Here is an 18,243-nt window from a genome sequence, read left to right as displayed (position 1 = left end):
TTTAAGAACAATGTTCCATACTTAAATTTTAAAAGATAGCATTTGACTAGCATATTTTCAGTTGTGCATGGGAGTTTTAAAAAATGCTTATAAGTCTAACAAGAATGTTGAGTAAGTAATTCTATATTTACGCTACTAAATTACGTCAGATTTCTTATACAGTGTAAGCTACAACTATCATCAGTGAACCGGCCATTAAGTTGGATCAATAGGGGATTCAGTTCCAAAAAATCACTTTCAAATGATGGTCACAGATACCAACCCTTCCGATTAAAAAAAAAACGCACACATTCAGAAATCACACACAAATAGTAACTGATGGGTTTCACTGCAATATCAGCTCTTGGCCAACTACTTGCTTCTCCCTGCAGACCACAATGAGACTGAAAATAACACCAAATGTTTTTAAAATGCATCAAATTCAGGAAGTTCATTCTGCAGATTTATTTTTAATTGCATTTTCTAAATTTTTCAAGTTATTTTGACCACTGCAGGTCTGACCTTTATTTTCATTCGTTCATGAGATGTGGGTGTTGCTGGTCAGGACAGCATTTAGAGTCTTAGAGTCATACAGTTATACAGCAGACAAACAGGCCATTCGGCCCATCGTGTCTGTGCTGGCCATCAAGCACCTAGCTATTCTAATCCCATTTTCCAGCACTTGGCCCGTAACCTTGTATGCTATGGCATTTCAAGTGCTCACCTAAATACTTCTTAAATGTTGAGGGTTCCTGCCACTACCACCGCTTCAGGCAGTGTGTTCCAAATTCCAATCGTCCTCTGGGTGAAAAACTTTTTCCTCAAATCCCCTCTAAACCTCCGGCCCCTTGCCTTAAATCTATGCCCCCTGGTTATTGACTCCTCCGCTAAGGGAAAACATGCCTTCCTATCTATCCTATCAATGGCCCTCATAATTTTGTATAAAAAATTATGCCCATCCCTAATTGCCCTTGAGAAGGTGGTGGTGAGCTGCCTTCTTGAACCATTGCAGTCCATGTTAGGAAGGGAGTTCCAGGATTTTGCTGATTCCTGTAGCAACCTCTAGTGTGAGACTTGAGAGTGTCTCTCCAGTCTGGTCTATTCAATTAGTAATATTTGTTTAGTGTTTAGAATATTTTGGCTTGCTATGTAAAACTTTATATGAAGATATTTTGTGACTTGTCTTTTTCAGGTTGAATATTAGCTTGTCTTAGGTTCTGGAACTTTTGTTTCTAAAGCCAATTGCCAGGTCTTGAGCTCATACAGTACAGTACAGAGGGATCCCAGGTAAGATATTAAACCATGACTTCATCTCTCTACTCAGTTGGATGTTAAAGATCTATTTGAAGAAGAGTATGGCGTTCTCCTCGTGGCCTTGGGATATTTACCTACATTACAGGCGCTATGCAAGTGCAGGTTGTTGTACTGGCAACATTCTTCCCTCAAACAACATCGTCAAAAATAGTTTCAACTGGTTATTCATAGAATGTTGTACTAAAGCCTTGTACAAGTTCAACATAGGAATCTGTATTTTCTGCAATCTCCCCGCCCCTCTCCCAGTGCTTTTTGACAGATCTATGGAACAAGGGGCCAGTAAGTTGTTCCAGAGTGCTCTGTGTCCCCACTTCCTACCACCTCCTCAAAGGCAGCCAGGACATAACATGATCCCAGCTATATGTGGGCAGGAACATGCAAATAACATCAGAATTACAGGGAACGCTATCCTGGCCGTGCTTTCCAACTGCCAGGGCCACCAACTAACCTCAGGAATCAGCATTTTCGAGGGACTAAGCCGATGATGGTATCAGAGAGAGCTGAAGAAATTTATGATTTTTATTTTGTTAAATACTTTTTAACAGGCAGTCTCACTATGCTGTATGGCCCTCTGTGATCTACTGCTACAGACTCCTGTCTCAGTTCTGATGGGCTTCCCCAACAGAGCTCAGTGAAGGCTGCATCTAGCTTGCAAACGTGCGCAGACTGATGAACATCTGCGACCAGTTCGAACTGGCCGCGGGAGCCAAAGTTAACCACGGCAAGAGCGAGGCCATGTTCTTTGGGAACTGAGCTGACCGATCCTTTGTCCCCTTCACCGTCAGGTCAGACTACCTGAAGGTGCTGGGGATATGGTTCAGAAGGGCCGGGGTGTGCACCAAAACCTGGGAGGAGCGAGTAGCCAAGGTACAACAAACGTTGAGCATGTGGGGGCAGCGATCTCTCTCCATTGTGGGTAAGAACCTAGTCATCAGGTGCGAGGCGCTCGTGTTGTTGCTGCACGTGGTGCAGGTCTGGCCCATACCCCACTCCTGCGCTGTGGCGGTCACCCGAGCCATTTTCCGCTTCACCTGGGGATCTAAAATGGACCGAGTCCGGAGGGACACGATGTTCAAATCACTGGATGGGGGCGGGAAAAATGTACCCAACGTGGCCCTCATCCTGATGACCACCTTCGTGTGCGGCTGCATCAAGCTGTATGTAGACCTCCAGTATGCAAACTCCAAGTGTCACTACGTGCTGAGGTTCTATCTGTCCCCGGCGTTGCGAAGGATGGGCCTGGTCACATTGCCGCGGAACGCTCCATGCAGTTGGACCGTGCCGTACCACCTATCTTTCGTGGAGCAGTTTCTGCGGGAAAACACCTTTGACCACCGGTCCATTAGGCAGTGGTCTGCATGGAATGTCCTCAAGGCCCTACGGGAAAAGGAGACGGGGGATCCTGTCGGATGGTTCCCCGAGCAGACCGCCAAAGTCATTTGGCAGAATGCCTCATCACCAGAACTTTCAAACAAGCACCAAGATGTAGCTTGGCTGGTGATGAGAAGGGCCCTCCACGTCAGATCCTTCCTGCACGCCCGAAGTCTTGCCCCCTCCGCGCAATGCCCCCGCGGTGGCTGTGGTGTGGAAGAGATGGTTGCCCACCTCCTCCTGGAATGTGTCTTTGCAAAGCAGGTGTGGAAAGAGATACAGTGGTTTTTGTCGAGGTTCATCCCAAGCAGCAAGAGTCTGTGCTCTACGGGCTGTTCCCAGGGACGCACACCGAGACAAACATCAACTGCTGCTGGAGGACTATCAATTCGGTGAAAGACGCCCTTTGGTCTGCCCGAAACTTGCTGGTGTTCCAGCGCAAAGAGTTGTCCACGACCGAATGTTGCAGACTGGCACATTCCAAGGTCCAGGACTACGTGCTGAGGGACGCACTAAAGCTTGGGGCAGCCGCAGCAAAGGCTCAATGGGGAAAGACCACTGTGTAAGGTCCCCCCACCAAGCTGAACTGAGGGGCTGGATCCATGGGAAAGCCCTCTAAACTGTATCGGGAAAATTTTGTGTGCTGTAAATGTAAAAATGTATATGGCATGACAATGAAATGGAAGGGTTGTGAGACAACTCATGATTGTATAGAAGGAAACTGATCACCTTGGCACTGTTTGTATTTTTTGACTTGGTGCTGTTTTAAACTGTTTGGGAATGTAATTTTTACAGATTTTTATGAATAAAGTATATTTTGGAAAAAAAAAATCTAGCTTGCAAATGGTCCCAGGGACCAGGGGTATCACCGTAGCGGCTGAAGTCCAGCGCTGCCAGAGCTGTGCTTCCAACAGAAAGTCCGGGCTAAATAATTAATGCTCCTGTGAAGCACCTTGGGACATTTTACTACATTAAATGCATTACATAAATGTAAATTGATGTTTTCATTGTTAAAGTGATGCAAAATGGGGCTACCAAAATTGAAGGAACGAGCTTGTATATAGGACGGATATTGACTGAGAAAATTTTAAGACAAGAAAATTAAGATGTTCAAGCATCCAGAAATTGGGTGATTGAAAGATTTGATTATTTTGCTTTAAATTCAAGCAACCTGAATTCAATCCGAAAAATTTGATACATCATAGTTATCATAGTACTTCATATTGACTAGATTATAATAGCTTTTACACAAGTATTTTCAGCAGTAACATTTGTGTCACTCAAAGTTGGCAGTTTCAATTTGTTTATGAGCCAAATTATCGGGAAAACCGTTTGTTGCATTATTGTTTGCTATTTAAATATACAGTACTAAATTGTACATCACAGAAAATTATTAACTGCTGAACTCCCTCCCACCAGCCACCCCCCACACCCACCACCCACCCCACGCCCAGATGGAAACAATACCTTTGTTGGTTAGAAGTTGCTCTTGTTTGAGTTCATTGTCTTCTCTTAATACATCAATTTGATCCAAAAGTTTCTGTGTTTCACTTTCTACAACTTCCAATTTGGTCTGTAAATTTCTGAGCAACACATTCTCATTTTCTGCTCCCTGAAAAAAGGAGGGAATAAAGGGATGGAGGCACAAAGCACAAGAGTGACAGAAAGAGGGTTAAAAAAAAGCTATACTATGAAAAAAGGTGGGCCAACATTTTTCTTGATATAAAGTGTTTTGTTGAGCTGACGTATCGAGCACTTCCTTTTGTTACTTTAATTTCCAAATACTTCCCTTTTCAATATGGATTTTAACAGGAAATAATCTGCAAAACACTCATTCAAACAATCCATTGTGATCATTAAACCCATTATAATCAGCCAGTACACAGGGTACATCCTCAACTGTGTTCAGCCAATGTAATGGATACTCCCCCTTAACCAACTAGTTTGTGGAATACTCCCTCTGCAGCCAACAAATATATGAGATACTCTCTCTGTAACCTGCTAGGTAGTGGAGTACCTCCACTGTAACTAACCAATGTATGGATTACTCCCTTTGTAGCAAACCAATTGTATGGATTACAGAATCACAAAATTGTTAGTGCAGAAGGAGGCCATTCGGCCCATCATGTCCACACTGGCTCTCTGAAAGAGCAACTCCCTCAGTTCCATTCCCCTGCCTTCTCCCCATAACCCTGCACATTCTTCCTTTTCATATAACTATCTAAATCCTTTTTGAATGCTTCAATTGAACAAACTCTCTCTGTAGCCAGCCAATCTACCTATTACTCTCTCTGTAACCTGTCAAAATGTGTGTTACTCCTTCTAACCAGCCAGTAGATGCAGAGAGTCCCTTAGGGGACATCCATGATTTTGCTTGCCCTATTCCCCCATACCTTCACTTGAGAATGGGAACTGACAATGAAGAGAGACTCAAGCATAAATGTGACTCTCCAACTCCACCGCTAGTGTGCCTGGTTGCATAATACTGAACTATTTTATAAGGCCAAAAGACATCAAATTATTGCACATTCATGAACAAAAGCAGTAAAAGTGTCCGCAGATGTGGAAATAGGTGTTTCGTTCAAACCTGAATCATCATGATTATGAAACTTATTTGACGAGTTCCCAAACATCATTAGTCAGTGTGCAGAAGGAGGGAATTCATGCACATCCTGGTGGTCTGTTTCTGAGGGGTTTTATTGGATGACTGGGACTGGGTGTCTACCTAATCACCCCAGTCAGAGTCCCCTCAGCATGCTACAGAGTCAGAGGGGAATTACTCTACAATCTGAGATTTGTTTTTAATGAACTCGTTATTGGATCAACCCAATTGAAAGATTGAGACGGTTGTGATTTTCCGCTGGGGCAGTTTCACTGACAGAGGGGCGTTGAGGTGATTCTTCCCTCACTGCCCCGGCCTCAACACGACACTGACCCATTTACCTGTGCTGGAAGTTATTACCAATGCAGTTCAGGCTCCTGGGAGGCAAGCCTGCTATATGGATGGACCCCACCATTGCTAATAAGGGAAATACTGCAGTGCTGCAGCTAGACACTCACAATATGACCAGAAGAGGGAGGATCCAAGATTAAAGGGGGAAAGCAACCCTGGAAGATTACATTTTAATTTACCTCAAATGGCTTGGAGGAGCCAAAATAGCAGAATCAACCAGGAGCTACACATAGGAGAGGGAGAGATGGCCTCTCCTTTCTCTTTCATTGATAATCTTCCTGCTGCCCACTCTGGTCTTACCTGAGGAAGGCAGGGAAATTGGTCTGTTTTTCTTGCCCCACCATCGTATAAATATGGAAGCTTTCAGTTAAGGTTCAAAAACTGCAACAACTCCACAAACGCTGCTACCACTGTACTGTATTGGACATTATGACTAGTTTGTGCTGAAAAAGAATATTGAATTTGCTCCTGTTTGAACTTTTACATAGTGTTCTAAAGTTATTTTTAGGTTTTCTCCCTTTGCCCTTTTAAAGTATACCCTTGCTATGGGGATGAGTAAGACACCATTAGATTCCTGGTTCCTAGGTTGGTCGTCGGCTGTCACTTGATTCGAGGATGACGTTCTCAGGGTCGCAAGTTTCTGCCATGGATTTGCATGTGACTGAGCAAGCCGATTTTCAACCTGCAGATCTTTGGGCACATGGGGCAGGACCTACCACAAGATAGTGGGATCCGGAGTGCAGGATTTGCTTCCTTTTTGTTCTCTGCCGTTACTCTGCCTCGTCATTAAGGCATTGGGACTCGAAGCGTGCGGCAGCTCGGTGGACAAGTTGTCACCATTCAGAGCGACTGGTAGCAAGCTCCTCCCATTCATTAAGGTCAATGCAGCTGCACTCCAAGAAAAGCTTTAGAGTGTCTGTGAAACATTTTCTTTGTCCTCCCTTGGAATGTTGGCCATTTGAGAGTTGAGAGAACAGGACCTGGCAGGGGAGGTGATTTTCAGCCATGCAGACACAGTGGCCAGTCCATCGGAGTTGATCTTGCAGGAGTTTGCCTGGTTGGTAACCAAATGTTAGGAGGTGCATGGGAGTGACTGGAGTGACTTTCTTCCATCTCTGTGGTCTTGACTTCCACCCCGGATCTCTCCTCTTTGTCAAAGCCGAGTAAGGCAACCACAGATATGCAGCAACAGCATATAGAGCATTTCCATTTCATCAAGCAGTGCAATTTTATCACTTTTAATTTTTGTTTTTTTTTAAAATTAGGCTAGCACTTTAAGTATACTTGTACTTTTAAAATCAATGAATCAATGTGCATAATGGCATTAAATTACCTGCAGTTTGCTCTGGACTATGTGTAGTTGATCTGTGGTCTCCAAATGTCTGATTGTCAGTTCAGCACAATCTGCCAGCGCTCTATTATATGACTCTTTCCAGTGAGCACACTCCTGCTCTGCTACACTCAGTGATCTCTGCAAAAACAAACATGTAGGATTGATGCATTTTCTCAAATCATCTCTTTTGCAGAGACATCACAAGGTATGATATGCTAGGTACTTATAAACTCTGTCTCTCTTTGCGACACGTTGACCTTGTTACTCTCTCTTCTGACACCTTGCTGATTTGAAGATGTGGAAGAAGCAATTGAACATATTGTCCTGTATCAATGAATCGACTATAAATCTTTAGGTTTTATTATGTTATTAAAATTATCTGAAAATTAAATGACAGGAGAACCACTGAACAATGCATGACATTAACTCACCAAACATACAGTCACAGGATATTTTTCAAAAAGAAAATCATTTCAGATCACAATTGTTACAAATCGAATCTTACACTATACTCAGACCATTTTGTGGCTGGTTTAGAAATGCAAGCTATTTTGATACTTCTAACTCAAAAAAATCAATGCAACTCCATGAATTGGCTTGTGACCTGCCTCACTATTTTTGATCATACTCTCACTCCAGGCATTTCCCCAGTGTTGACAGCTGTGACTGAGCTCTCTCCGAACTTTAACTTACCTGGACATTGGCCAAAGTTTGTTCAGTGGCTGTTTTCTCCTTGATTGCTCTCTGGAGTGATTCCTTAGCAGCGAGCTCATACTTGATTTTCTGCTCCTGCATTTCAACCATGCTTTCCTTCATAGTGTCTCGTGAGTGATTCTATGGGACAAACAACAGAGGCTGCTATTCCCCAGCAGTTTCAGGCAACACATGTCTGAAGGTCAGTATTAACGTCCAGGGAGGGTATATATATATTTATGATCGGATGCGCGGTGCAGAATTATTGGTAACTTCAATAGTTTACTGTTAAAAATTCAAATCTCTTCATTCTGGATCTGAATATTCATTTTCTTTTAATATCAAAGAAAGGGGTGACAACTGTATAGATTAGGGAGCCATCTGTCTGCAGAGTTTTCTTTTATTCCCGCAACTTTGGAACTTAATTATTTCAAAATATTTGGTACAAAATGTTGTTTTGAGGGCAATTATTAAAGGGCTGATTTAAATACTTAATCTGTTATAATTTGCATTAGAATGCAATGCTCTAGAAAGAAATTTTGTTAAGATGTCTTACTCTAAATGTTAGAATTTAATAAAGAATAAATGAGTATTTATTTCTAAATTAGTGGGGAAAAATTTAACCCCAAGTGGATTTCGGGTGGGCGGGGGTTGGGGCAAATGCAAAATGCATTCAATGGTCTCAGTTTCAGGCCTGAGGTATTTTAACTCCCACGCTGCATTTAAATGTGACCAGTCCACTTTCCACTCTCAATGGCTGGGAAGAGGGTACAGAGTAGCAGCAGCTGGGAAAGACTGGGCTTCCCTCAGCCACCTGCCAGCCTGAAGGTAGATGGCAGGGAGAGGGTTTGAAGAGGGCCTCGCAGGAGGAAGGTGGGGCAAAGGAAGGGCAGGAATGGCTGCAACTTTCTTTTGGGGCCTGGAGGAGCACTCCTGCCCCTCCTGGCCACAAACAGCATATTATTTCACTTACCTGGAGGCCCTCTTTATCCTTTCCATCAGATGCGGACCTGCTTTAGCCTGTTGGGTAGCCACGGTGGTTTCTTTGCTCAGGCCTCAGTTAAAATGCCTTCAAGGTCCTATTGACATCATTGAACCCTGATTACCATTCATGCATGAGGCTCCCACTGAGTCCAGTGGTCTCCTCATCCTCCATCAAAACCAGCAGCATTCAAGTTGGAACTCAGAGGGAACGGAGTGGGGAAATCGAGCTCCATTTTAACTGCTGACTGGCTCTGTTCCCACTGAGCAGGGAGAATTAAACTACCCATCATGTTTTTGGATCAAAGCAATCTGCGTGGATCTCGGAGTACTTCCTAGTTCTGCAATTTTTGATCTTCATTTTGCTGAGCTTGACTAACAAACAAAAACAAAGGAAAGAAAGTGGAAGTGGATCCATCCAGCCTGTTCCACACTGTTATGGGGTAATTTCTGCACAACACGATGCCTATCTATATTCCTCACCCCCAGTCACCACCTGCCAGACACACAATATCCTGAGGAAAGGCAAAAAAAAAGCATAGTACAATGTGGACAAAAATCATATCTCCTGACAAAAATTGTATTTCCTCTGCTCACATTCCTTGTAAAACATTTCATCTTCTGACAACCATCTGTGAAAATAATTAATTTAACTTTCCCTTTCATTCTTCCAGTTTATCAGATAATCCTGAGTTTATGCCCTCTGATTCACCAACGAGTGGAAACAATCTTTCGCTATTTACGCTCTCAAGACTTTTCATAATTTTGAAAACCCTCATTAGATTCCTCCAACCTTTTCTGTTTCAGTGAAAAAATAGCCCTGGTGATTCAAGCCTTTAGAAGCTCTTTCCTGGTGCCATTGCAGTAAATTTTCGCTGTACTCTTTTAGTAACTCTAATATCCTTCCTATAATGGGTGCCCAACTCCAACTTTGATATAATTAGTGTCTTGTACACGTCCAACATTACTTCTTAGCTGTTTTATGTATTGCCCCCTGTATAAAGCCCACAATTTACCATTTGCTTTATTTTGCCTTCTGTAACTGCACTTTGTGTATCTGCATCCTCAGATCCTCCACTCTAAGGATCTGACTGCTCAGGATCCATTTCCTTTCACTGCTCCTTTTTTGAATAAATAATATTTCACATTTTCCTTGTTAAATTGCATTTGTTAACAACACTACACTGCAAAACTTAATTGCCTTAATCTTTGTGGTATTTTTGCTTTTAAACATACATTAAAGACATTTTTAACTCCACGATTTGTAGGAATTAGCTCAGTTAAAAATTTACTTCTTTAAATGTGTTTTTCTTTCTGTTACCTGTGCCCAGGTGTGCAACTGACTCTCAAGTGACTGCAGTTTACAACGCATTGAGTCTTCATCCAATTGCACCTAAAATACCAGAAATAAAGATTCAACTCAGAGTCAGCATCAGATATGGAAGACTCCACATGTTGCCGATCTACAATACGTTCATCCTTAGAAAATTAGCCTCACCTGTAGGCAGGCGACAGTCTTATTTAAATGTTAAAGTTGGCCTGATGATGTCATTGGGGTTCCAACGGCTTTTTAGCTCCTGCATTCGGGAGGCCCACGTGCAGCCAACCCCAACACAAACATGGCGGGATTCCGCAGTGTCCGGAAAAGCCCAAGGTAACTTTGACTAATTTTTATTTTGAATCCTTGTGCTCCTCCTGCACCCACCGCGGCCGGGCACCCCCACCCTGCCACCCCGGCCCTAAGGTACCTTGGTCCATTTTGAGTTATTGGTTTTTTGGGGCTGTTGATCAGCTTTTGCTGGTTTTCTAAGTTACCCCATATATCTACTTGCTTTCTAGGTTATGGAACTGTGTTATGTGGGAGAATGTAAAGAAACATGGGAGGGAGAGGGGAACGGAGTCTAAATAAGACAACTCCAAGGACTAACCTCTTTTATTATATCTTCCTGTGCCATGTCATGTCAGTACCAGCTATCCTGAGATTGAATTGCAGCATGGAAAGAGTATTTGATAGTGCAAAAAATATCAAGCATTGGGCACAGGAAATGATATTATGAGGCCATTGAATTTACATTTATATTTTCTTTTAAATGCAGGGTGATATGCCCGGGGTGACCTCTGGATTTTATTCGTTAAAGGGTCAGCATCTTAATGTATCCATCTTGCTATTAAAATGTTATCAATAGCTATTGTAAAAAAAAACAACACAAACGAACCCGGTATGTGTTGTGATATAATTGTACAGCAAATTCCTTTTTTAGTGTAGTCGGTATAATTACCATTAGCCCAATTAATAAAAATAGAATACACTGCACCTTAAAATAAATACTGACGCAAACTGAAAATATTGAATTTTCTTGAACACGTATAGTTAAAGAAATACCACTTTGAGCTAGAACCTGGGTTAAAGCCCACATACTGGTCTTCTATCACATTAAATCTAGCCTTCTGTCTGCTGGATTATTTTTCACTTCCATTCCAGGAAATTTGTTTAGCTGGAAGTATATGATCCTAAAGTACAGTCCCCTCAAACAAAATGAAACCCATAAATACATATAGATATAACTTGCACACCATTGTCTCTTCAGTCAATAACACAATGACAATCTGCTTACATTCAGCTTGTCAATGCGAACATTTTTTTATTCATTCTTGGGATGTGAGCATTGCTGGTGAGGTCAGCATTTATTGCCCATCCCTAACTGCCCTTGAGAAGCACTGAAGTCCATGCGGTGTAGGTACACCCACAGTGCTGTTTGGAAGGGAGTTCCAGGTTGTTGACCTTGCAACCGTGAAGGAGCAACAATATAGTTCCAAGTCATGATGGTGAGTGACTTGGAGGGGAATATGCAGGTGGTGGTGTTCCCATGCATCTACTGCCCTTGTCCTTCTAGGTGATAGAGGTCGCGGGTTTGGAAGGTGCTATTGAAGGAGCCTTGACGAGGTGCTGCAGCGCATCTTGTAGATGTTATACTCTGCTACCACTGTGCGCTGGTGGTGGAGGGATTGACTGTTAAGGTGGTGGATATGGTGCCAATAAAGCAGGCTGCTTTTTCTTGGATGGTGTCAGTTTCTTGAGTGTTGTTGGAGCTACACTCATCCAGGCAAGTGGAGAACATTCCATCACACTCCTGACTTGTTTCTTATAGATAGTGGACTGGCTTGGGGGAGTCAGGTAGTGAGTTACTTGGCACAGCATTCCCAGCCTACTATCGAGGGGTAAACCGTGACAACAAGGACTGCGGAAGTTCAAGAAGGCCCACCACCGCTTCTCAGAGAAACTAGGGATGGGCAATAAATGCTAACCTTGTCAGCACTTTCAACATCCTTTGAGTAAACGTACAAAGAAATGGAAGCTTTTGGATTCAATAACCAGTAGTAATTGGCAGCAGAATTCCCACTCCCTTCGTACCTTCCACGATTTCTCTGCCGCCTGCAAGACTGTTGCAAGTAGCTGCTGGAGAATTGTGAGCTTCTTTTTTAGCATCAGCTCCCGATGTAGTGCTTCCTACAAAAGAAATATGCATTCAGTGTCAAAAAAGACTCTAACAATCTGATAAACACACATTTATGCTTGTTTATTAAAACTACATTAAATCAATAAATCTACACGTTGGATTATAGTTATCTAATTTTAAAGGTGCAAATCTTAAAGAAGACATATATAAAATGACAAAACCCATTTACTTTGGTGAGTTTGAATTGCATGTTTTTATGAGACTAAATGGTCATTGCTGTCCTTGAATAAGGAATACTGAGGTATTACCTTTAGGTATTCAGAAAGCTGCTGGATCTCCTGCAAGACATGAATTACAGGTAAAACCAATTTAAAGAAACAAAATTAAACATAGATGAAGGCCATTCAGCACATCAAGCTTCTTCTTCCATAGAAACCTCAATTCCTCCACCATCATGTCTCTTGATTAGATTAGAGATACAGCACTGAAACAGGCCCTTCGGCCCACCGAGTCTGTGCCGAGCATCAACCACCCATTTATACTAATCCTACACTAATCCCATATTCCTACCAAACATCCCCACCTGTTTCCCTACCACCAACCTATACTAGTGACAATTTATAATGGCCAATTTACCTATCAACCTGCAAGTCTTTTGGCTTGTGGGAGGAAACCGGAGCACCCGGAGAAAACCCACGCAGACACAGGGAGAACTTGCAAACTCCACACAGGCAGTACCCGGAATCGAACCCAGGTCCCTGGAGCTGTGAGGCTGCGGTGCTAACCACTGCACCACTGTGCCGCCCAGATCGCTGTGATCGACCACAGATTTTGCTTGCACTATCCTATCCTATTCTACCCTACCCAGAAAATCATTGCAGGTATTAATCACCATCTGTGAGGTGTTTCCTGACATCAGTTTAGAGCTTGCTTTTTTAAAATCAGTTTTACCAGTCACCTTGACCTACAAGCATGAAAACGTGTTTAAGAGTGCTTTCAACTTTTTCTACTCTAATGAGTATCTTAAATATCTCTCATTCATTTCCTTTCGAGGCTGAAACATCCAAGTGTTTCTAGCTTTTCCTCATAATTCAGTTTTTGGATACAAGGGATTAGCCTCATTTCCCTTCTTTGAACCTCTGTTAGGGCTTGGAAATTTCCATTGTACATTGGTGAGCAATACTAAATGCAGCATTCAAAACTTGGCTTGACCAGAGCACCATACAGCATCAGCATAACTCCTTCAGACTTAAATGCTACTGATAACTGAGGACAAAAGCAACATACTGCTGCAAATGTGAACCAAAAAGAGAAAATGACTGAAACAACTAAGCATGATGGGCAGCATCTGTGGAGAGATGAATAGAGTTAACATTTCAGATTGATGATCTTTCATCAGAACTGGTGAGAGGTCATTGACCTGAACTGTTAACTCTGTTTCTCTGTCCACAATGCTTCCTGACCTGTTGAATTTTTCTAGCATTTTCTGATAACTGAGTCTTCTGTTTGCTTTGTTAATTGTTGCTCTGTAGTAATTGAGCAGTCTTCTGCTTTTTCAGATCGTTTTCAGCCTCTCCCCAAGCTAGTTCAAGATCATTCATTAGCTATGTTCTCCATTTTTCCCCCAATGTGTAAATGAGGTCAAGGTTGTGAATACTGATGTCAGGTAGTTGTTGCTCTACATGTTTAAAAAAAAAATGATCATTTGGTTTAATAGGTGAATGAGATGTTCTTAATGTCAGACTTTGTGATTATTGCTATAATGCTGCTGCTTACTTGTCATCAGTGACACCCAGTAGGAATTACTGCATTGTGAAAAGACTGAAATACAGAGCATGCCAGGGAGACCATTGGTATTTTTTTTTTTACCTTGTCTAGAACAGCTACACCACATCTGTAAAGAAAAAATATGAAAAAAAATTCATTAGGAACATTCACTGGGCAATGGACTCCAGCTAAAATGGTGTGATTCTTCTTTGTAAATGCTATACTGCTCTGATAGGATATGTATATGATCGACATGTGATTCATATACCAATGTCAGTTTTCATTCTGCATGAACTGCGTATTGTTTTATATTTGGACAGTTTCACGGGGTAGCAGTCAGAGCAAAAATGGACACCATTGCCCAGATCGCTCTTCCCCTCCCTTACAGTAGTTTGATGTTATCTACTTTGATTAGGAACCAGATAAAAAAAATTTTTTTAATTAGCAAGATAATAAAAACTGGACAAGGCATAAGATAATTGAGTACTGGTAAGAATTAAATCTCAGAATAACAGTCCAAGCAATGACAAGTCTACACATACTCTGTTTGTTGGCTTGCTTCTTTCCTGATGAGCTCACCAATTTCACCAGGAGTGCCTGAAGACGTCTGTGTGGCTGTTCAAAAAAAAAGAGAAACTTTAGTTGCATAAGTACAGTGACGGCTAAAATTCCCCCTAAAAACAAGCTCAGAAGCAACTAGCAGATTAAAATTGACTTGTTTCTGTAACAATGCGTGACATTTGCCTCTATTACTTTAGTACATTTATAGATAGGCATTATACATAAATAAATAGAATATATATTGGTATGGACTTTCCTCTCAGCAGTGAAGGAACTTCCTTCGCTGTTCACCTGGCTATCAGCTGTCCATCGAGTGTTTGTAGTCTTATTTTTCCTAATCTCTAATTTCCCCTAATCCAGCATCTGTTTTAGTGCAGTGCCCTTCTACAGTGGACCTGTGGCATCTGTGAGCAGCACAAGAAACAAGACTTTCCAACTAATCAGATTGAGGAGTCCTCACTGAAGTGCAAACCAGGAAGTATAAATTAGATTTAAATCATGTACAGACAGCCAAATAAGATTGGAAAATGACAGATGGGATTAAGAGAGAGACTGAAAGAAAAAGCAGAAAAAAAAGTTTTTAAAAATCTCCATCATTAGTTTTCTTCTAAGGGAATGAGATTCCACATTTATAAAATAAAACATCCCAGGCCACAGAGGTTGTTCAGTGGTAATTATTACTTATTACACTGTTATAAACTCATTTACTCCAGAATGCACCAGGCCTAACTTTTTTCAGCTATTTTTAGTGTGGAACAAGTGAGCAACTGCAACAAGTGCATATCTCTGCAGTCATTTCAGTGCCAAATCGATCAACGTGGATTGCAGCAGTGCACCCTGTGAAGCGGCAGGGTATCTCTGACAGCAGCTTCTGGGTTTCCACATTTAACTGCGCATTTGCAGTCCAGAAGTTGTGTATTATAGCAAAATCTGAGCCAACATATATTTAAAAATTATATACATGTCCCAGATCCAGGAAGAAGATAATTTAATTCAAATGTTTTCTCTGTATTCGCAGAGCTATGCAATATGTTGCAGGCCATCAAAAACCGTCAAACACAAATATGGATATTTAGAAAATCTAGTTGTTCCAAACCATAATAAAGTGAAGAACAAGAGTCATAATAACTCAAAATTAATGTATGATGCCAACTTAATTTTAAATGTTTAATCTCTTTCTTGTTTGTAATCTCTGCCAAAATCTCATGCGGCTCAATATAAACCCAGAGCATGGCAGTCAGTTAGGACAAGCATTTCATGCACTTCAGCTCCAGGGGATCCTGAATCTTCCTTAATAAATACAATATTAAGGCCTAAATGCATCCTACCAATGTAAGTAAACTATCTTTAGCTAGACTATTATTGTACTCAGGTGTAAACTCTCACCTTTATTCCGTTTAGAAATCTTCTTGATGGGTGTGTCATAATGGAGTGGTGCACTGGTGCGGAAACTGAAATTTGCATCCTTTGGTCCCCAATGAGAGGGTTTGTTAGTTAACGGGGTGCCATTGCTGCACAACATGAACTGTGGAGACATCTGTAAACAGGAAAAGAGAGCTTACTTAAAAATGTCAAGCAACAACAAAGCATTCTTCTACGGATTTGACCTAAATAGGGCCGGAACAATTCCTTCTCGTACATCAAAAATAAAACATTTCTCCTGTGCAACTGTGAGCTTTTACACAATATTTATATTAACATGGCACGTTCTTTGGAGGACCAGGCTTTGTTGGACACATACCAATGCTACTGGTTTGAAGGGATTTTTAAATGCAACTCAGTAGAAAATTAGTCTTGCTTTTTGCTTAAGTAAGTGACTTTCCGGTTTCTAATATCTCTTGATAAGAATCTGCAAACAGATAATAACGATGTACAGTCTAATTAATCTTCCCATTGGTAAACATTTCCGGTTTAACTTGTTTTTGTTAGATAGTAAGGAATGGTAAATACCACTGATATTGAAAGCTATGAGGTACTGTTAATTTTAATTTTAGCAGTAAATGACTTCCACCTGCATTATATGGATGAACATAATGTTCAAAATTGTAAACTGTAATTTTTTAAAATTTCCTTTTTGCAAATCTGGAAACTAGTGCTGTTAGAGAAAAAATATTATGTGCCATTTTCAGTAGACTGATATGTCTTAGCTGAAAGAAGATTCATCTTCAGATTAAGAAACAAAATGTCAAAACTCCCACAGGGCAGTGGAATTTTTGTGAAATGCCTCCATTTTTCTGTTATGTGAAAACAACTTTGCAGATACGAATCACCATATCAAAAGTCTAGTGAGTCAAATTGAAAGTCTATTCACCCTAACGGAAAGTTCTCAAGACTATTTTACAGCCCAGCTACTGCATTTAGAGATGAAATATATAAAACAAGTGTGGGTGGAACACCACGAGAGATAACAGTGAGTGGGCTGCTTTCTTCTGCTGTGTGCCTCACTCTCAGAGCCTCTTATCTCTGCGAATATGTTAAAAAGGGCGGTACACTGCACTTATGCAAGAATTCCCAGGAAATTTGGAATGATATATAATGTGATCTCACCTTATCGCAAACATTTTTCCATACAACTGACATCCAGCATGATATTTTTTCTTCATAGACTGTCATACCCCACATCCAATCACATGATATAACAACGAACATCTTGGGAAAACTGTCAGGAGGGTTATAACATCATAGCTGCCCATAAATATTGCAAATTACAGATCTACTATGTACTTTAAGAACTGGTTAGGGACTGAAGGCACAGTTTAGAATCTGGTCCTTGCACCTTTAGGACCTCACTTCAAATTGGAGTACAACTACATGAAATAAATTTGCCAATCTAACCTTTTAGTTTTACTAGGTGTGATTGACGGCGCAAATCCTACACAAATTCACAAACTTAGATGCAAATCATAGGATGTGGAAAATGAAAAGCCTCACAGTGGTGCAATAGAGGTGCTCTTTTGAGGATCACATTATGGCACATTGTTCAGGAAAAATAGAGGAAGCCAACATACAGAGAAAAGGGTGGTTAGTATTTCAAGAGTAGACTTTTATCAGAACTGCTGTTCCCATAAAGGGTCTATATCCAAATCATTAAACTATTTTTTTCCCTTTACAAATATGTTAGACCTGCTGTGTATTGCAGCAATGCTTGCTTCAACCTAAGATCATGCGTTTGCTCCATTTTAAAGATTGTAGTTAAATTAATTTTCAATCCTCTGATTCCACTTTGATGTGCAATGATGTTCACAGAATCGTTGCCCTATAATTTGTATTGCTTGTCTTGTTTTCCTTCGTACTTAAGCTGTATTGCAGCTGTGTATCATGTGTTATGAAAGTGCTTCTGTTTTTTGTTAAAAATATTTTTTGAGGAATTCATAGTTAAACTGAAAAAATGTTGCACCAGTTATTTTTCCAAGAGGGTCATCAAGAGGACACTGAAAGGACTTGTTTGGCAACAACATTTACTGCTTGTCACATGACTCAAGTTAAAAATAGAACAGAAACCCTGGTAACTGGGTGAAGATGTGTGCGGAGAAGTGACAGGTCACAAGGTGAACTTTCTGTTTCCGGTTGCACTTTTGAATTGTTTGGAGTTGGGAATGAACTGTTTAAAAGAGGTCGGTGTTTTAAAAAGTAAAACTGAAGGACAGAACCCGTGCCCTGCCCAGCCTGTTCCATCGCTTTAAAAAACCTGCAGAAGGAAAGAATTCCCATGGAAGGAGAGAAGACCACAACCCAGCTCAGCTTTCCAGCACCTCACTAAAAGACCCTGAGAAGTCCACTGTGTCAACTCATCTCGTCTCCTGTCTTTGAAGAAAAGACTGATAAATTAATTC

General features: G+C 41.2%; 1 protein-coding gene across 5 annotated transcripts in view; it reads right to left on the bottom strand.

The window, feature by feature from the left end:
- The window catches only part of traf3ip3 (TRAF3 interacting protein 3), a 45,063-nt gene that overhangs the window by 14,513 nt on the left and 12,307 nt on the right, over window positions 1-18,243 (bottom strand). For all 5 annotated transcript variants that reach the window (XR_010977484.1, XR_010977483.1, XM_068057263.1 and 2 more), the window contains exons 2-10: window positions 15,797-15,947; window positions 14,392-14,464; window positions 13,952-13,976; window positions 12,391-12,420; window positions 12,037-12,132; window positions 9,946-10,017; window positions 7,644-7,784; window positions 6,951-7,088; window positions 4,132-4,276 (exon numbers count right to left, since the gene is read on the bottom strand). Coding sequence is in view for 3 of the 5 variants with exons in the window: in XM_068057263.1 (XP_067913364.1) it covers window positions 4,132-4,276; window positions 6,951-7,088; window positions 7,644-7,784; window positions 9,946-10,017; window positions 12,037-12,132; window positions 12,391-12,420; window positions 13,952-13,976; window positions 14,392-14,464; window positions 15,797-15,947 (871 nt within the window). In the remaining 2 variants the exon portion in view is untranslated. The remainder of the gene's footprint in view (window positions 1-4,131; window positions 4,277-6,950; window positions 7,089-7,643; window positions 7,785-9,945; window positions 10,018-12,036; window positions 12,133-12,390; window positions 12,421-13,951; window positions 13,977-14,391; window positions 14,465-15,796; window positions 15,948-18,243) is intronic.

Source organism: Heterodontus francisci, chromosome 25 (assembly GCF_036365525.1).
Source record: "Heterodontus francisci isolate sHetFra1 chromosome 25, sHetFra1.hap1, whole genome shotgun sequence".
NCBI lineage: Eukaryota > Metazoa > Chordata > Chondrichthyes > Heterodontiformes > Heterodontidae > Heterodontus > Heterodontus francisci.
Note: the sequence above shows the minus strand (reverse complement) of the source record. Positions and strands in the feature narration are given on the sequence as shown.